We start from the raw sequence: 21,583 nt of genomic DNA on the forward strand, positions 1-21,583 counted from the left end.
TAGTAGCAAGGGATCTTTTATATGCACCATCCCACAGACAAGATAGCACATACCACGGGCCTTTGATATACCAGTCATGGTGCCCTGACTGGGATGAGAAATAGCTCAATGAGCCCACTGACGGGGATCGATCCCAAACCGACCACCCATCAAGCAAACGCTTTACCACTGGGCTATGTCCCGCCTCAACATAAATGAATGGAGCAGAATGTATAAGAATGGAGCAGAATGTAATGGATCTGAGTGGTTATAGTGGAACCCATCAGTCAGTTTAGAAAAACAAAATATGCCATTTAGAAGCCATCTGAACTTTGTATATGTGTTTACACTGTACATGTCTATAAATCCACATGACCCATGCATTAAGTTTTACAGATCTTCTATATACAAATCAATGGAACTTATTTATGAAATCCATCCATATGTATCCATCCATGTGTATTTGACCAAGATTTTACTTTCCCTGGCTAGTCTGCTCATTACACCGGCAACTGAAATGAAGTGCTGTGTATTTGACCAAGATCTTACTTTCCCCGGCTAGTCTGTGTATTTGACCAAGATCTTACTTTCCCCGGCTAGTCTGTTTATTATACCGGCAACTGAAATGAAGTGATGTGTATTTGACCAAGATCTTACTTCCCCAGCTAGTCTGCTCATTACACCAGCAAACTAAAATGAAGTGCTGTGTATTTGACTAAAATCTTACCTTCCTCAGCTAGTCTGCTCATTACACCGGCAACTAAAATGAAGTGCTGTGTATCTGACTAAAATCTTACCTTCACCAGCTAGTCTGTTCATCGTGTCGACAATTGAAATGAAGTGCTCGAAGAACTTGCTTGACATGTCATCGTAGATTGGGTCTCGCCTTGACAGGATGAGTGAGATCTGTAACATTATCACACTGAAGAACGCCATCCACCCAGTGGCATCGGCCTGCAGGGGGAAAAAGAAAGGAAGGTTACTTTGACAGGTTTATTTTTATTGTTGTTGTTGTTGTTTAACGACACCACTATAGCACAAGGATTCATTCATTATTTACTATTGGATGTCAAACATTTGGTAATTCTGACATATAATCTTAGAGTGGAAACCCACAACATTTTAACATGAGTAGCAAGGGATCTTTTATATGCACCTGATATTCCTTTGGAATCGGAAACTACAACTGTCCTGTCTATGGTAGCTTTATAATTGTTATTATAATGGCCATTCAATATTTAGGCAAATATCAGAATAGTGTAGTAATTCTCTGAGACAATATCTCACCTGTAAAAGTTTCCCACCTGATGGTAAAGGTTTTGACCGGTCAAACACTCCAATGTTGTCAAGACCAAGAAAACCACCAGTGAAGATATTCTTCCCATCCGGATCTTTACGATTCACCCACCTTGTAGAAATACAACACAAGCGTTAAAAACCCCCACAACAAACACTTCAAATAAAACATATCTCTTGAAGAGATTTTCAAGATGATTTTTTATATAAGTGTTCAGAAAAGGTCCTAAAACCTTCTGGGGGTATACCACCAAATCAAATCATACACAACAATAATAACATATATGTGGCTAAAACTGCTACACGCAGCATTTCAATCAACATACAGGAAACACAATTTGTTTTAACGACACACTCAACAAATTTTATTATATGGCGGTGGACATATGGTTAAGGACCACTGATAGAGGAAACCCAATGCCTCCACTTCATGGGCTACTCTTTTCGATTAGCTGCAAGGGATCTTTTTATATGCATCATCTCAGACAGGACAGCACATACCACAGCCTTTGATATACCAGTCGTGGTGTACTGGCTGGAACGAGCAATCAACATACACACCATGGATATAAATACTACAACCTTCACTCTTAAAGTAAATCACAAAAAATACTGTTTGTTCTGGAGTTTGACAGTCATTCATTAAAAAAAACAAAAACAGATTCACTGTTAATGAATTTCACTTGCTATTCAATGTTATTATTTTTTAGCACTAATGTATATCTTTAAATTCTAAAACTGTTAAAACAGAATACATAACAAATATTTCCTCTCACATATTGTGGGTATCAGTTGTACAACACAATGTACAATAATATAAAAATGTAAAAAACTACAGACCATGTGAAGTTGAGAACCAGCTTGTGGAAACATCGAGCGAGGAAAGTCGTATCCCTGTGCCCTTTTGGTCCAGACGCTTTATAAACTCGAAGTGCTGCATATGCATGGACAGGTGGATTTACATCGTCAAAGGCAAACTCATAAGCTGGAATCTAACCCCCAAAAAAGTATATTTATATCGAGAAATAACACATTCCCAAAAACAAAATAGTAGTAAACCCACGTAACTACTGCAAAATCATTTATTTTCGAGGGGTGTAATTTTTGCACTTCCCTGATTAAACCAAAAAACGGAAAAGACACAAATCCATGTTAAAAGAATTCGGAGGTGATGTAGAGTTAACTGTTCCTTGGGCTAGATCGTTGCTGCGTCGGATGGGGTTTGTTAAACGTAAAGGGACAAAAGACGTGAAAAAACTCCCTTGTGATTTCGAGGAGATTAAGAAAGTGTTTCTTAAACGCGTGTCTGATGCCGTGAGTAAAGATTCTATTCCTGACAAGTTGATAATCAACTGGGACCAGACTGGAGTTTCACTCATTCCCGGGGGCGATTGGACAGTGGAATAACGAGGTGCAAAACAGGTGACGATATCGGGCATCGACGACAAACGTCAAATTACGGCTTTGCTAGCAATCACTAAGAGTGGAAAGATGTTACCACCACATGTAATCTATGCGGGGAAAACAGACCGGTGCCATCCAAATATAAACTTTCCTGACGATTGGGACGTTACTCACACAGAAACACATTGGAGTAACGAATCGAGCATGCTTCAGTTTATTGAGAACGTCATTGACCCGTATGTGACCTCGACCCGAAAAGAACATGGCCTGCCACGTGATCAAAAAGCCTTGTGTCTTTTTTACGTTTACAAAGCTCACAGAACGGAGAAAATACGCGAACTGTTAACAAACAAAAAACATTTCGATTGTGTACATTCCTGCTTGTTGTACGGATCAGCTTCAGCCATTGGATTTAACCGTCAACAGAATTTTCAAAGATGAATTGAAACGGTGCTTTCATGTGTGATACGCAAGTGAAGTTGGAAAAAAATTGTATGAAAACGAGGAAGAGTCTGAAAATGAAGACAGTGTTAAAAGTGTGAATGTTGACATAAAAACCAGCATTGTTAAACCAATTCATGCACAGTGGCTAATTGAAGTGTGTGAGATTGTGTCAAAGAAAAAGAATCTGATCATGAATGGTTTTCGCAAAGCCGGCATTCTTGTTGATTGACATAAAGAGACTAACAATAGATCGGCAAGTTTCACCAACTTCATTCTTACGTAAAAACTTTAAATACCTACTAGTAAGCAGTGTTTAATTCCTTTTCCCATGTATGTTGTTCCTCAATCACTGTATTACATGCATTGTTTGTTTTGTAATAAATTAATTGAAAAAGATTTTGTTTTGTTTATTTTGTTACACACCATATATATCTGGGTCCATATCTGTTTTTCTTTTGAACATTTGGGAATTGTACATTTCTATAATCAGGTCGTCTAGTAACAATTTGGTGATCAAATTAGAATAGATTAATTTTTCACGGGGTTGTAAATTTCGCGCTAAATGTTTTTGCGCGAACTGCCCGAAAATTAAGTACCCGCGAAAATAAATGATTTTACAGTATACAGTTGTTGATAATGTTTCTGAAAACCCTTCAGCGACATTGAAATCCGTATTGAAATAAAATGAAGTCTATAAGAATTGCATTCAATAAGTAATGCTTTGAGATACAGTCTATAAATATAAAACTAAGTAAATATTTTATTTTTGAGAAAATAAAAAGATCACAAATATTCCTTCCTGGTGGAGTTACGTGACTGTCCTTAGCATTCATTAAAACTTAAAGCCTAATTAAAATAAGTATTTGAATGAACCATTTCATTATCTTTTGTTAAAAAAAAAATTCTGTCAACTAATGACAGGTTATAAACAATAAAAAATATAAAAATCATATTTGATAAATTGCTTTTAATCTGCAATACACGTGCGTGTGTGTGTGTTTATGTGTGTGTGTGTGTTTATGTGTGTGTGTGTGTTTATGTGTGTGTGTGTTTTTGTGTGTGTGTGTGTGTATTCACATGAATACCTGTGTGTGTATTCACATGAATACCTGTGCATATGTGAGGGTGTCTGTGTAACTATATATTAGGCTAACCTGTCCATTGGGGTGCATGTACCACTCACGAAGGAAGAGCAGCAGCTGGTCTTTAGCAAACTGGATATCCACATTGGCGTAGGCGATACAGTGGAACGCCAGGTCCCACGACGCATACTGAAAGATAGGCAGAAATACAGTTTAAATTTGTCATCGCGTTGTTGAAGGAACCAAACTAAATATTTGAGATAATAGTAAATCAGGATAAACATAATAGTTGTTCGTGCAATTATGCAATGCGACAATTTCTCAACCTAGAGATACCCTGGGCTGACAAGATAACAGACGTTGACATGACGACGTCTGTTTACTGTAGGTACATGTTGTTTGTGGATACTACAGAGTGAGTTTTAACGACTCAATGTGTAGGTGTAAGACCACTACACCCTCTTGTCTCTCACTAACCACTAACCACTAACCCACTGTCCTAGACAGATAGCTGAGGTGTGTGACCAGGACAGCATGCTTGAACCTTAAATTAATTTAAGCACAGAAATAAATTGAAATGAAATGAAATGTGGATAAAAGAAAAGGACATTACCCACGGATACTCCCACTTGTCTGGCACAGATATGATGTCACGATTAAACAGGTGCAGCCAATCGTGGTTCCTCCCTGCCAGTCTGCTGGACGGAGGGGTGGGGTGGCCCTTGTCCCCCTCTAACCACTCCTTGATCACATAGTGGTAGAACTGTTTGCTCCACAGCAAACCAGCGTATGCCTGTCGTGCCACATTCCTCTCTACAGGATTTAAATTGGGAATCACCTGGAAATAGTCATATACAAGCTTTTGTTGCTTAAAACTTGGCAAAAGGTCAGGAAATAACAGTTGGCACTACGCAGAGTAATAAAATGCTACATTTTGATAATATGGGCAGGACCAATATTGTCCATAGCGGCCATTTTCACCCAATATATATATATAACTTTTTCTTGATTCCAATTTGGTAGGAATTTAAAAACAGACATTTTGTCCTATGCTGACCAATAAAATTTTATATTATGGATGTGACCAACATAACACTTTTTTCATAATGGTTGCCAACATATCACCTTGCTTAATGCTAATAATTTAAAGAGATGTACACTTTATTTTTGCTTCAAACTTGGTAAAAAGTTAGAAATAGTCTTAGCACCTTGTACAGTGTTTTAAAAAAAAAGGTGACCTTTTGAATATATAATATGGACATGGAAAACACAGCACTTATTTTTAAAAATGGTTATCACCATCACATCCCATCAGTTGACTGACATGAATCCTTCAGCACCAACTCTACTAACTGTGTGACACTATCAGCATTTCTACACTGAATTTTGAATTTGTATTATATCTACTGATGACTCCCCTCATAATAACGCCTGTGACTTACCTCCATGTAATACTGATCACACTCGTATCTGCGCAGGCGAAAGATTCTGTCGTAAGCGTCAGGACCAAACACAACTGGTGGTGGGTCCTCTCTGCTGTACAGCCTCAAGTTGAGTGTCACCGAGTCGTGCCCATCCACCCGGATCACGTAGTATGCGCCGCACTTGGTGCCCACTTTGTGGTTATTTACAGCATTTTTCTTACCTGCAAATACAGTTAACAATAATGAAGAAAGAATCGATTGCCAAGCATGCAAATCTCGTTAAGACAAGGCATTTATCTGGCAGTATATTAGGCCATCCCAGTCGCTGACCAGTACCCCATGACCATGACAATTAGTGCTACAACAATTAAAGCAATAGGATTAATGGGCCCATAACTGGACAGCAGAAGTTTGATTATGTGTGCTAGATACCATTATGGTTAAATGCTCCTTTTTCTTTTTTTTCCTCACATGCAGGTGTTTACTCATCAGGGTAAGAAAGCATAGGCTGTCGGCATATCACACTGTTTCAATACATTGCTTAACGACGTACTCAACACGTTTTATTTACGGTTATATGGCATCAGACATATGGTTACAGTCCACACAGATATGAGAGAGGAAAACAGCTGTCGTAACTTCATGGGCTACTCTTTTCAATTAGCAGCAAGGGATCTTTTATGTGCACCATCCCACAGACAAGATAGTACATACCACGGTCTTTGTTAAACCAGTTGTGGAGCACTGGCTGTAATGAGAAATAGCCCAACTGAGCCCACCGATGGGAATCGATCCTAGATCGATTGTGCATCAGGCAAGAGCTGTACCACTGAGCTATGTCCCGCCCCCCCAATACACTGTTAAGAGACAAAATGTAACTAATAAAAATGGCCACTGGTAAGTGATAAAAATTGTTTTACTATTCCTATAGGTGGCAGCTTAAAGCAAGTTTGACAGAAGAAAATGAATTATAAAATATGTTCGATAAATTCGACTTCAGTTCATATTTGGCAAACAACAGAACCCTTGTACAGAGGCTTACTTACGGTGCATGATATAATAATGGAATGCATCCTTCACATATTTGTGTTTGTTCTGCTGGTTATAGAGTCGTTCATAGTTTGTCTCGTTGTCTGTGAAGAGTATCTCGGGAAAGTGACCTCCAGGTCCAACATCCGCCTCCAAACAGTAGTCACCTGGACAATAGAAATGTGTTTTAGTACACACAAATAACATTCATTTATCAAAATATTATTTTTTTTTAATTAGAAGTGAAAAAACATCATATGAATCCAGCTCAATATCTTAAGGTACGTGTATTTGTGAAAGAAATATCCGGAAAACTATATGTGGGACGGACGGACGGACAGACAGATAGACAGACAGGACAGTACAATACAAATGTGTTTTAGTACACCCAAATCACATTCATTTATTAAAAAAAATTGTTTTTTTAAAAATTAGAAGTGAAAAAACATCATATGAATCCAGCTCAATATCTCAAGACATTGTGAAAAAAACACCCGGAAAACTATATGTGGGACTGATGTACGGACAGACAGACAGACGGATGGACGAATGGACAGACAGAAGGACAGAGATGAAAACTATAGACTAGTAATAATTGGTCAGATCTCATTTAATCGGTTTTGACATACGACATTCCTCAAATGTATTCATCATATTTTAATCTTCGTGCTCCTTTGTTTCCGTCTGTGGAGATGGGAGCAATAAAAAAAAGTTAAAGAACAAAACTCACCAAGTGACTCGTGCCGACAAAGTACCCTATTTATTTTTTCTTGTGACATCTGTGGTTTAGTGCTACAGTATGCCTGAAAATAAAATGAAAAAAAGAGCATACAATACTGTTCAAACTTTGAAGGATAATGCAATCTGTAGCTGCCCGAGTTCATAAAAAAATAATTAAAACCTATTAATATATACAACTTAAATGACGATTCCTTAATAAAACCACAACTTAACCAATTAACATAATAATAATAAAAAAGATTCTGATAGCATAATATATAGAGGATTTGTCACAAGTATTTTTTAATATGAAAAATATCAACAGAGTTTATGTTAATCGGTATTTGTCGAGGCTCTGCCAAGACAAATACCAATTAACTAGACGAGGTTGATATTTTACATATTAAAAAACACAAGTAGCGAATTCTTTTTATCCTATAACACTTCTAAAATAACATTTTAATAAAAAAATTTAGTAAATCACAGTACTAAATTTGCCGCCAATGGTAATATGATGTCATCATGATTAGCACAAATTAGTTTGACATCATGCATTTTAATTAAATATTTGAAAGGTTACGCTCAGGTATACAGGTCTTGTTGGCTTGTAAACAAATGACCGATCCACAGCAACACATTACCTAGAGATCTTGCAAATCTGCATACCATTATTAACCGGGTTAATACACTAAATTATCACATGGGTTTATGACATGGATATCATGGGCAAGTTATAGGATAAAAAGTAATTATTATAGTTATGCTTTCCAATGTATTTTATTTTTGTATCGCAACAGAATGCCTGATGTATTATGTCACAAGTATCGTATGACATCAGCAATAGTTAGTAACATCCATTTAATGCCTGGATTCTGACACTGATTAACCAATGACAGTTTTCGTTAAACTTTGTTTTGTTTAACGAAGAGCACATTGATTTTTAAACATTTGGTAATTTTGACATATTGTCTTAAGAAGGAAATGTTTTATTTAATGGCATGCTCAACACATTTTATTTGCGGTTATATGGTGTCAGACATATTGTTGAGAGGAAACAAACCTGCTATATTTTTCATTAGTAGCAAGGGATCTTTTATGTGCACCATCCCACAGACCAGATAGTATATACCAGGACCTTTGATATACATGTCATGGTGCACTGGCTAGAATGAGAAAAAGCTCAATGGGTCCATCGACAGGGATTGATCCTAGACTGATTGCACATCAGGTGATCGCTTTTATGTCTTTCTATCACCTTTCTACCAGTTGATTATACTAGATATTTTATGGTGCAATAACTGAGAAATACTTACATCACAGGCATCACCCCAGGACCAGATATTTCTGAACCAGAGAATTGGCATTACATGGATAGTGTCGGGCATCTTGCCTCGGTTGTAGATTGTATATCGAGCCAAAATGTCATTCGGAGTGTTCTTGCAGTACTCCACCTCAATATCCCAATAATCACCTTCGTCAAACACACCTGTTAAAACAAATAAGTCAGTCTTCTGTGAACAGGTGGCCGTGTATTCTGACAATCTCAAGCAAGTGGTTGTGCATGCATTCTGTAAACCATCTAATGAAATTAACACTACAGATACTGACTGCTGAGTAAAGAAGTATTTGATGATTGTATTCAGGACTTTATTTACGTAGTAATTAAGATTTAATGAATACATAATAAAGTTCTATGACCATGCATTTACAAACTTTCTAAAAATAGTCCATTGCTCCATGTTATTCTCATCAGTGTACTCATCTGCCACCAAAAAGATATTAACAGATTGTGTAGTTTGTACATGTAATATGTAAATACTGACCGGTGTAAAGCAACCACTTATAATAGAACACATTTTGGATATTCCTATATAAGTGACTGCTCAGCACAGTGATGGCACATAGAATACATCAGCGAAAGAAATAAGCAGAATTTTTCATTTGTCCACCGGACATTTACATCGAGAAATCTACTTGTCCAGCAATATTTTCACTTGTCCAAATAAATGTTTTGTTTTATTACAAGTACCCTATATTTGCTTGCTCAAAATTAAACTGCATTGAAAAGTTTTACTTGCCCACTGGACAACCATTGAGGTACATTTTGCTTGTCCGAGCAGATTTTCACTTGTCAGGACAAACGGACAAGCGCTTATTTCGAACACTGTACATTACCTGTATCCAGCAATTCATACTCTGGGTCGAACACTGTACGGCGGCGGTTTTCTGCCACTATGTTATCGTATGGGTAGGCCTTCTGTGGGTATTTGTACAGTGCCCTCATGTAGGAATGTGTAGGCGTACTGTCCAGATAGTAGTACAACTCTTTGACATCTTCTCCATGGTTCCCCTGTTAAACATATCATCACAATCTGAGTCAGACATTCTTTTTATTTGTTTAGAAAACATTTGATGCAAACAGAGACCATTTAAAGGGCATGGGTGGAAAATTCTATAGATCTGAATCAATTGAATTAAAAACATTTGGCATCAGGAGAGGAATGTTTTATTTAGCAACGCACTCAACACATTTTAATTACGGTTATATGGCTTCGGTCATTTGGTACCATGCAGGAAATCTAATTTATATAATTTAAATTTACCAATTGTTGTTTTTTTATGTTCAGTTTTTAATTTTTTCTTCAAACAAATTACAAGGCTCAAGTTATATGGTGATTTTAACAGTCAGTTTATAGCAAACAATATGGTTTTAAAGAACACCTGTTAAAAGCCCATATCTAGCAGGTAGCAGCAGAAAAATACAATTTTTTTTTTTAAAAGTGTCCATTTTAGACTTCCAGCACTCACTCACTCACTCACTCTCACTCACTCACTCACTCTCTCACTCACTCACTCTCACTCTCTCACTCACTCACTCACTCACTCACTCACTCACTCTCACTCTCTCACTCACTCTCACTCTCTCTCTCTCTAGAAGAGAGAGGGGTCGAAGAGGAAAGAAGATTTTCTGCTGTGTCACAGGCTATTCTTAGGGAAAACGCTCCAATGTATCTTTTATATGCGCTTTCCCATTCATAGGACAGTACAAAACAGCCTCCCTCCCTCCCTCCCTCCCTCTCTCTCTCTCTCTCTCTCTCTCCCTCCCTCCCTCCCTCTCTCTCTCTCCCCCTCCCTCCTTCCCTCCCTCTCTCTCTCTCTCTCTCTCTCTCAGTTTCCATAACTGCCACGACTCCCCCTCCCCCCATTATTTAGGCTTAGGTATGGCCGTGTACAGACCTCCAGTCCTGTGAGCCCAAAGAGTCTCTCCTTAAGGATGGGATCCCTGCCATTCCACAGCGACAGGGCCATACACAGCCGGCACTGTTTGTCGGTGATACCCAGCAGGCCGTCCTCACCCCACCGGAACACACGGGACCGTGCGTCATCGTGAGGGAAATAGTTCCAGCTGAAACACACAAATATAAAATAATTACAACTGTTCACATTGATTATCATATTGGTTGGGGAGTAGGAGAGGTATCAGGAGCTCTAACCTTTTCTTCTTCTTACCAGAGCACCACGACTGGTACATCAAAGGCCGTATGTGCTATTCTGTCTGTGGAATGATGCATATAAAAGATCCGTTACTACTAATGGAACAAAGTAGCAGATTTTCTAAGATTATAAAAGTTAACGGTAAAAGTTTGTTTTGTTTCACGACACCGCCTGGAGCACATTAATTAATCAATCATCGGCTAATGGATGTCAGACATTTCGTAATTCTGACTCGTAGTCATCAGAGGAAACCCGCTACATTTTCCATTAGCAGCTAGGGATCTTTTATATCCACAGACAGAAAAGCACACACCACAGTGAATTTGGTCAGTTGTGATGCACTGGTTGGAACAAGAAAAAAAACAAGTCACTTGCCCTGCCCCATCATGTTGCTTGAAGAGTAGAGAGAATCTCAGGAGTTCTAACCTTTTTCTTTCTTACCAGTGTACCACAACTGGTATATCAAAGGCTGTGGTATATGCTATCCTGTCTGTGGGATGGTGCATATAAAAGATCCCTTGCTACTAATGTAAACAAAGTAGTGGGTTTCCTCTCTAAGACTATGTCAGAATTACTAGAGCTGGGCGATACTGAAATTTCTGTTTCAGTATCGGTACTGAAATTTCAGGTTCTGTTTCGGTATTTTACCTCAGTATCAGTACAGTATTCAGCACTGACAATTCCATGAATAGTATTTTTGGTATACTTGGCTTTAAATAACACCCACCCACCCTGCTCAGGACAACTTTTTTTCTTACTTATTTTAATGAATGAATAGGCACTCTTAAATATTTTTCATTTAATTAATTGCATATGAACCACTCCCCAACCCCTCCCCTCCCCCCAACCACCCCCACAAAAAATTCTGGATCCATGTCTGCAGCATATTTTAGCAAACCCAGTTGGAACAGAGGTTTGCTTTTTGAAAAGAGGTCAGAAACTACACATAACATAGCCTTTAATAGGTCAAATGTGGTGTGACCCTGCCTCTTGACACTTAGTAGTACATTGTACTACAGACACACAGGTATATAATATATTCTGTATGCTACAAAGGTCTTTACATGTGTGATAACTCAGAGCTCCTAGACTGATTCCACAAATCAAACCCTGGATGCATTACAGTCAGTGACCTGTTAGAATCTCAGCTGACTCATATTCTGGATTACTTACATGTAGGCTAACTTTCAGAATATTCAGTTATAAAAGTTTGTTTTGTTTAATGACACCACTTGAGCACATTGATTTATTAATCATCGGATGTCAAACACTTGGTAATTTTGACATATAGTCTTAGAGAGGAAACCCACTACATTTTTCCATCAGTAGCAAAGGAACTTTTATATATGCACCATCCCACAGACAGGATAACACATATCATGGCTTTTGATATACCAGTCATGGTGCACTGGTTGAAACGAGAAATAGCTCCGACAGGGATCAATCCCAAACTGACCATGCATCAAATGGGCGTTTTACCAAGTGGGCATTTTACCACTGGGCTACGTCTTGTCCCGAACTAGGGACCCAAAGAATTGACATTACATAATCCAAAGAATTGACATTACACATTACGTAACTCCATAATGAATAGTAATAAAATTTGTATATACGCGTACATGTATATATATGGGGTTGTTCAACAATTGGGTAATGCAAAAAATTGCATTTTATTACCCCCTCCTTCCCCATATCTGTAGGTATTTAAAGCCTCTGTCAGAGGGTATGGAGGGTAAAATTATGTACCCTAATATGTTGGAAATTAATGGATATATTTGTTTAATTTTTAGATAGATGATAGCAAAAGAACTGCCATTTAAAATGTTTCAAAGTGCATGAAAGAAAGAAATGTTTTATTTTATGATGCACTCAACACATTTTATTTACAGTTATATGGCGTCAGACATATGGTTAAGAACCACACAGATATTGAGAGAAAACCTGCTGTCACTACTTCATGGGCTACTCTTTTTAATTAGTAGCAAGGGATCTTTTATATGTACCATCCCACAGACAGGGTAGTACATACCACGGTCGTGGTGCACTGGCTGGAACAAGAAATAGCCCAATGGGCCCATCGACAGGGATCGATCCCACACAGACCGCACATCGAGCGAGTGCCTTACCACTGAGCTACATCCTGCCCCAAAAGCACATGAAATGCAGTGTCCAATTTCAAAACATTTAAACCCATAATCACCTAGTAGGGGCACTTAGGGTTTTGTTTTGTTGTCATTACATACCCTCAAATCATTTTCTGGCAGAAAGCCTGAAGGCCAATGTTGGACCAGCCAAGGTACACATGTCGGCAATTTACTTATCAGACATAAAATTTGCAGTGAAAACTTTTGAAATTATAGCAACCATTTTATAATAAATGTGACAAGAGAGTTGTTCAAGTTCATTTATTCTTGACATTATTTACACTTCTAAAATGTCAGGTTGTTATATCAGTGACACATGTACATTTTATGTGACATGTGGTCTTACAAATGATGGCTTTGCACTATAGCATATGGCCTATATCCTTTCTTCACAGCTGGGAAAAATAAATGTAGCAGTGGATTGTACTACAGTTGCTAGCTAAAAGTATAGCTAACATATTATATATTTCTGAATTCATTAAAAACAATAACAATAGTAACAAAAACCACCTTGTTATAAAAATCAACTCAAAACCTCTCAGAACCGGACCCTCTGTAAACCGGAATTCCTTCAAGACTTTTTTTTTTACGGTCCCTTTTTAAATATCTGTACAGAAGACAACCTATCTAAACTGGATACCTCTTAAAACCGGACTTTTTACTTGGTCTCAAGGGTGTCCAGTTTAGAGGAGTTTCACTGTATATACAAAAATATTTTTGTCAATATTCAGGGTTTAAGCTGTCATTTGCCGAATCACCAAATGCAATTTAAAGTTAAATATACGTATTACCAATTAACCCAAAAGTTAATTCGAAAACCGTGTTGTTTGTATATGTGTAGCAGCCCTCTGTAAATTGTGAGAACGATCATTTTGTTCGCATGTTGTTCATTCAAATCTAACTTTGTATAAATAAGCTATTTTTTGTTTACGCAAAATTCATGGAAACATTTACATGGATATATAACGGGTTATGCCAATAGAAAATGGGTTACCTGAAATTAATTTTGCATAACCCATAATTGGGTTACGCAAATTTTCAATTACTGGAGACCTGTTGTAGCTATTTGTTTTAAAGAATTCTGTTTGTAGCGATATATTACTTGAATTTGTTTAGATTTTCTGATCAAATTCGCCAAAATAGCTATTCATTTTTGGCATCCAGCTTAAACCCTAAGTATTAGTGACCTTGGTGTTTTACCTTCATGATTTTGTGTAATTTGAAGTATAATTTGTATACCCATGTCACAATACCAAAAATGTAACCTAATACAACTGTGCCATGCATCCTTTTTGCATGATGGTCCAACTAATGTAAACATGTTTTGAGGTCAATTTCATGAATAAAGAGTATATGCTAGCCTCGGTACATGTATGTATTGTATAATCAATGTGCTCTAGTGGTGTCCTTAAACAAAATAAACTTTTATATTTGTAATTTAATAAACGTTATTTTTAATTCATAATGTTGAACCTAGATCAAAGACATTTGTTTTGTTTAACGACACCACTAACGCACATTGATTTATTTATCATCGGCTATTATTGAAATAGTCTTAAAGAAGAAACTCGCTACATTTTTTCATTAGTAGCAAGGGATCTTTTATATGCACCATCCAACAGACAGGATAGCACATAACATGGCCTTTGATATACCAGTCGTGGTGGATCAAATGACTTAAAATACACAATTTAAAATAAAAATCAAATCTATATAGTACAAGCATTTCCAACCAGACCTGGATGGAGGAGCCGGCCGAGGCCGGCTCTTGTACCCAAGACAGGCGTGCACTACAACAGCTTGCTCTGAATGTGCACGTAAAACCCTATGTCATGACATGACAAGCAGACCTAATGTTAATTTTCCAGATGCATGACCTAAATACAGAATGCTACATGAGTGGCCATTAAATATGATTTATCTTACAAGTTATTTCAAAAAGTATCTAATAAGCAATTTTTTGCAAATTGTATACATTTGTAAACAAGTTGTAAAATAAATGTTTTTTTATCTTTAGAAATGGACAAGTGCAGTTAACTTTATGTTATGGAGCAATCAGTGACAGTTTCAGGTTAACTTGTACCTCAAAGCAATCAATTTCAATAAATAATTAATGCTTATTTCATTGGATGGTATGGCTGTGTTATTGCAATATTGTTATGAACATGTCATGATAAAATAACATATGATATTCTTACCAACATGAATGTAAGAAATAAGCTGTAACATGTGGAATGCATGTTTACAACAAAACATCACCTTGATTTGGCACTGGCTTATGTCAGGTCTACTAATAATGACCTTCAAGGTGGAATGGACAATAAGAAGTTAGAAACTCCTTAGATCTGGTCCGGTTAAGTCTTTAATATTAAAAACACGTAGTTAAAGTCTGGAGACCTTATAGAAATGTTGAGTCTGGACTTTTTCTAATGTTCAATAGAAGGCAACAGGCAGCAGTTTTTTTAGCTTCTGCTGCTGCTGCCATTGCCATCTATTTTTAATGCTTACCTCAGTTTGCTCAGTAGAAATTGAGATCATCTTGTGACAGCTAATAACAAAGTAAATGCCAGAAATGCCTTTGTAGATTACTTTTGCAACTTTTTCACATTGTGACAGCACTGTTGATTGGCAGTGCGAATATTAAGGGCTGGCTGCCAACTTTACTCAAAACATATTAATATAATTTAACATTAGTTAAAGTTTGTTTTGTTTAATGACACCACTAGAGCACATTGATTTATTAATCATCAGCTATTGTATGTCAAACTTATGGTAATTTTTACATATAGTCTTAGAGAGGAAACCCGTTGCATTTTTCCATTAGTATCAAGGGATCTTTTATATGCATCATCCCCCAGACAGGATAGTACATTCCACGGCCTTTGATATACCAGTTGTAGTGCACTGGCTGGAAAAAGATTTAGCCCACATAGGGGACCGATCCGAAACTGACCGTGCATCTAGCGAGTGCTTTACCACCTCATACTTTACTCAAATACTGTATTCAGCCTCCTACTTTGAAAGAAGGGTGAGATATAACTCAGTTCTTGCTCAAAGTGCGATGGGTTGCAGAATCGATTATCTTCAATTTTTTCCCATCCCAGCCCATGCCCTCAGGGTTTTTTCCCCCAAAACTAGTATAACAAAAGCTGTGGCATGTACCATTTGGTCTATGGAAAAGATCCCCTGATGCTTTATTGATAAGAAAAGGCCTAGCCTATTTGCAGGTCCATAGGAACAACATCTGTAGTGATGGTGGAGAACAATTTATACTGGGAGAGGGGTGGAGTGTCATAGCCTCTACCTTTATTTATATAGAGAGTAGAAGAAAAAAAAAGCAAACATTTTCATTATTAAGTGGGGCATAGCCCCCTCCCACCCCCATAGTTCCAATGAGTCTGATATGGCAGCAGTGGGTTGCCTCTTTCTATCAACCAATGTTCAAATAGAAAAATAGCTGTGGTGCTAAGGTGTTGTTAAACAAATATTCCTTTCTTTTCCTTTTTTATAAATAATAAACCACCTGGTTTGTCTACTTACAAGTGGGACATAGCCTAGTGGTAAAACATTCACTTGATGTGTGGTCAGTCTGGAATCAATCCCTGTCGGTGGGCCAATTGGGCTATTTCTCATTCCTGCCAGTGCAACACAACTGTTATATATCAAAGGTCATGGTATGTGCTGTCCTTTCTGTGGGATAGTGCATATAAAAGATCCCTTACTTTCCGCTAATGGAAGTATGCAATGGGTTAAAATTTCCTCTAAAAGTAGACTATATACGTCAAAATTACCAAATGTTTGGTCAACTTCCAATAGCCGATGATAAAAAAATCAATGTGCTCTAGTGGTGTCGTTAAACAAAACAAACTTTAAGTTTTCTCTACCTACAACAGAACAGAACAGGGCCTGTGCTTATAAAACTTTTAGTCCAGAATCAATCTCAAATAATTTGTATGGTGTTGTCATGACATTAGTGTCTCAGACTCTATTAAAGTTTCGAGTCTAAACTCTAAAAGTTTTATAAGCACCAGGCCAGGGGCCTAATTCACTAAACTCTCGCAACTTTGCGACCTCGCAGTGCAATGCTAAAAGACTTGCAAAGAGGCAGCTTTGTTGTCTAGCAGAGGCAAAGAGACCTTTGTGAATTACCGGGTAGGCCCCAATCTTTATTTCGCTCAAGGCCACCAGAACATGATTTGGCTGTCATGTCATATGTGACTTGTAGCGATAGGTAAATATGCATACAAGTCGCTGTGGGATGGTTCAAGTTCTCATTTAAAGGGACATTCCTTAGTTTGCTGCACTTTTAAGATGTTATCGACTAACAGAGACTTTTTAACGATTGTAACGATATTTTTCTACATAAAATATTAGTACTAATATTGTACTAGGTTAAATTTCATCTTATTTCTAAAATAGTTTTTTCATACGTACAAAATTATTTGAAGACAAAATCCAGCTTGGGCTTCTTACAAATATTAAGACGACCAGAAACACATTGAATATACAAACACTGATATTCTAATCAAGAAAATATATTTAATATGCAAGTTTAATCGTAGAAATATTTTATTAGTCGGAAACATCTTACAATGCAGCAAACTCAGGAATGTCCCTTTAATGTGATTAAATATGGCATTATGGGACAAATAAACTGATTGTCATGCAAGCTGTGCAGACATTATTTATTTATTATTATTAACAGAATAGGGGTATTTATAATGTGTTTATCCCTGTGATGTTTTCAATGTCTCACTTCTGTTTATAAATTCAAACTACCATAAACACAAATACAAACTAAAAACCCAATAATGGTGGTTAAATTACTAGGAAAACGACAGACTGTGTCGACGAGTATTACGTAATATTTATAGTCCGTCCCATCATTCTATTAAAAAGAAAAATGTAAATAATTTTAGTTTGGTTTGACATAACTTTAAGAAGAAAAGTAAAATTGTTTTGATAATAACAAATAAATACAATTTGTGTGTGCAATTTACAAATCAATTGGCTCGCAAATAAATAACTTGTAGTAAAATTACATAGAATGAACAAAATGTGATCCTTGGCTTGTGGGACGGACTATGGAGGGGGTAAACCTAGCGTTAAAAATGTTATGCCCGTTGAACCTATTTTTGTTGCATTGTTTTTACTCATTATGAAAATTAGACAGGATTTCTTCCGGAAATTAGTCTTATAAATAATCTTTTTCGGTCCTGCTTGCAATAATATGCATGTTTGCCTCGGAATATGTCCATACATAATGAAAGTTCAAGTTCAAGGTTTGTTTAACTTTCACCGATATATTTGGCTTTCAGTTGTAGCTAATATTTTTAAAGTAAAAAAACTATTGTCAGCTGTCTCACCAATTGCCATCTGCCGAATAATCTTCCCTGACAGTGCTCCATTGTCTGTCTGGTAAGTAAGGTCCCCATTTTTTCCATTGTTTACTGCCAAGTTTATCTTCTTTCAGTCGCTTGCGTTCTGCACTCATTTCGTATTCCTGTTGACAGGTTTTCTGTTCTATTTTTATCACTGGACAAGTTCATAACACATGAGGGGTGGGGAATTTCCGCTAACGCGTAATAGGGCAATTCCGATAAATAATGTAAAGTTACGTTTTTCAACGCTTTCTTGCAAGTGGTATTGCAAAAAGCATCAACTTATAAAATTATGACGTAGTTGATCTACAACGGAGTAACGTCACTCTGCAAAAATGAAAAACCAATAGCCTACTTCCAAGTTTTAGATAAAAAAAGATAAAAGATAAAATCTTTATTGCATATAAACATTCCACATACGGAACTGGATGCATAAATAAGAAACAAACAAAATGACTAAATAAGGACTAATTATGGGCAATACATGTATAATCGTGAACAAATTTGCATACCGCACCAGCACAGGCTGGATTTTGGTTTTGCATAATATATATAAATTTTTCTTGCATACTCATACTTTTAAATAGGTAATTATGGAAAGTTAGATATGCATATAATTTGACACGTTGACTATTATATTTCTTACATATTATGATATGATGGTATTCATCTTCAATTACATTGCAGTGGTCACATAAACGTTCTTCCACTGGAGTGAAGGGTTTTGTATGGCGCCCAGTCTCTATTTTTAATTTGTGGTCACTGAGACGTAATTTAGTCAAAGCTTTACGGTGTTCTGGATGTATACAGTGTAATAAATATGGCTCTAGTTGAATATTGTGTTTATATAATTTGTACGTTCGCATCTTATTACTGGATCCATCTGTTTTGGCTGGAGCTATAAGGTTTTCTTTTAAAATATTGTAATACTTAGTTTTAATTATATTTATAAGATGAATGGGATAATTGACAGTGCTTCGTTTTTGATTCAACTCACCCATGTAATAATATAATTTGTGAAGCCAACCAATATTTTTCTTTTCAAGGCTTGTACATTCAGAGAAAGCATGTTGTAAAATAATGTTGTCCGTAGTTTGCATATGGGAGTAAAAATGTAACATTCTTTTTACCACAGACAACAGGAGTGGGTACAAACCTAGCTCAGCTCTAGAGGCCCAATTATGGGTACGACTATTAACCTGTAGTGTTGATTTACAGAATTTTAAAAGCACTCTCTGGCAGGAAAGTTTCCAAATATTTTAATGATATGAACTGGGCACCCCAAACCTCACTGGCATATAAAAGGACAGGCTCAACAAGAGAATGAATAAAGGTCGATAAGTAACGAGCTACTCTCGACTCACTAACGACCTACACTCGATTCAAAACCTATACTAGCTCAATCATTTACCTTTCGACCGACCGTTCAAAATTGCGCCAAAATTACTCAACAAAAACTGCGCACCATTTTCTCTTTGGCTTTAAAATGGCTCCACTCAAAATTCCATAGCACCACCACCACCCCCACCCGCCTGCTACCGATTCAATCGGACTGCTGGTGCTCCCTTGCACCTGCCAGTCCCTCCTTCCCCCCCCCCCCCCCTTTCCTGTCTTGGACAAAGGGGCCGGCTCTTGTGCCAACGACAGACGTGCGCTACAACAGCTTGTTCTGAATGTGCACGTAAAACCCTATGACCTGACCTGACCAGAGAATTAAATAACTGGCATGAAATGTCTACTGGTAGGTTAACATTTGAATCACCATTTTGCACTACTAAGTTTAAAACAAATTCAGTGCGCATGCTCCCCCCCCCCCCCCCCCCCCCCCCCCCCCCACCCCCACCCCACCCCCCACACGTGGGTGTTCCTGTCAATAGCAGTCAAAATCAAATCAAATCGATTCATAAATATATGAACAGTATTGTGGTCCATTAATACGCATGAATGTATGAATGTTAAATACCCCCCCCCCCCCACCACCACCACCACCCCCAGCACTAAACTATAGATCGGCTATTAGCAGGGGTGTCGGAAGGAATATGACCTTGGGGCGCCGGAGAGGGTTGGTATGGTAGGGGTGTTCCCTTCTTGCAGATGGTGCTACAGAGCTGTTCCCACTTGAAACATTTTCAAAGATATCTACTTTTGTGCGACATATTCAGAATATTAAACAGAATGAACACTAAAATATGTACGCGTATGTACTGTTAAAAAAGTGCCCCTAATTAGATCTCAATCAAAGGTAAGTACCAAGGGCGGACCCAGGACATATTTTAGGGAGGGGACCAAGGGCAAAGGGCACAAAGAGCAACTACCTGAAAAGGGCACTTCAATGAAAATTGTAAATAAATTGTTGAAAAAAGGGGGCACTTTTATTTTTTAGAGGGGGGGGGGGGTGTACACCAATATGTTAATTTCCATTAACAAAACAAAATTGTGTAATCATGTAAAACACAGCGTAAAGAGCTGTGGGAAACGTACAACAGAATACAATATAAATATAAAACTTTGTATAGGAATCAAAATGTTTTTAAAACTTCAGAATTAATTCTGGGTGGAATTTCAAAGATTCCAAAACACTTCTGTTGCCAAATATATCGTTTCTCGTCGGCTTCAAATGATTACACTCAACCAAAATGTAGCATTTCATTTCAATTTATTTTCGTGCTTATATCCAATTAAGGTTCAAGCACGCTGTCCTGGGCACACACCTCAGCTATCTGGGCTGTCTGTCCAGGACAGTGGGTTAGTTGTTAGTTGGTTAGTGGTTAGTGAGAGAGAGAGAGAGAGAGAGAGAGAGAGAGAGAGAGAGAGAGAGAGAGAGAGAGAGAGAGAGAGAGAGAGAGAGAAGAGGGTATAGTGGCCTTACACCTACACATTGAACCCTTAAGAACTCGCTCTGGGTTGGAGCCGGTACCGGACTGCGAACCCTGTACCTACTGGCAGTTCAAAATGTAGCGCACAGTCAATGTACACTGAGTGTTCACACTGAGGAGGAGGAGGATCCTTTAGGGACCGTAACAAAAGTATATTGAAGCCAGAGAGACTAAGTCACTTAGTGTTGATTCTGACCCCCCCCCCCCCTCAAAAAGACTAAATGGGCAGTTGACTTTGGCTTCATCCAAATTGACGTTACAGAACAAGGTTTGGAAAAGACCAAAGGAAGACAGTAGTAATATAAAAGA

At 37.6% G+C, this 21,583-nt stretch overlaps 1 protein-coding gene across 1 annotated transcript in view; it reads right to left on the reverse strand.

Moving 5' to 3' along the window:
- The window catches only part of LOC121368617 (uncharacterized protein YMR196W-like), a 33,802-nt gene extending 15,166 nt beyond the window's left edge, over positions 1-18,636 (reverse strand). Inside the window, exons 1-12 of the mRNA XM_041493355.1 lie at positions 18,384-18,636; positions 10,616-10,784; positions 9,554-9,728; positions 8,692-8,864; positions 7,389-7,461; positions 6,676-6,825; positions 5,648-5,850; positions 4,819-5,043; positions 4,278-4,394; positions 2,116-2,267; positions 1,267-1,387; positions 777-933 (exon numbers count right to left, since the gene is read on the reverse strand). Of these exons, the coding sequence (XP_041349289.1) occupies positions 777-933; positions 1,267-1,387; positions 2,116-2,267; positions 4,278-4,394; positions 4,819-5,043; positions 5,648-5,850; positions 6,676-6,825; positions 7,389-7,461; positions 8,692-8,864; positions 9,554-9,728; positions 10,616-10,784; positions 18,384-18,511 (1,843 nt within the window). The 5' untranslated portion in view covers positions 18,512-18,636. The remainder of the gene's footprint in view (positions 1-776; positions 934-1,266; positions 1,388-2,115; positions 2,268-4,277; positions 4,395-4,818; positions 5,044-5,647; positions 5,851-6,675; positions 6,826-7,388; positions 7,462-8,691; positions 8,865-9,553; positions 9,729-10,615; positions 10,785-18,383) is intronic.
- Positions 18,637-21,583: the final 2,947 nt, after the last annotated feature.

Source organism: Gigantopelta aegis, chromosome 3 (assembly GCF_016097555.1).
Source record: "Gigantopelta aegis isolate Gae_Host chromosome 3, Gae_host_genome, whole genome shotgun sequence".
In the NCBI taxonomy this organism is placed as follows: Eukaryota; Metazoa; Mollusca; class Gastropoda; order Neomphalida; family Peltospiridae; genus Gigantopelta; species Gigantopelta aegis.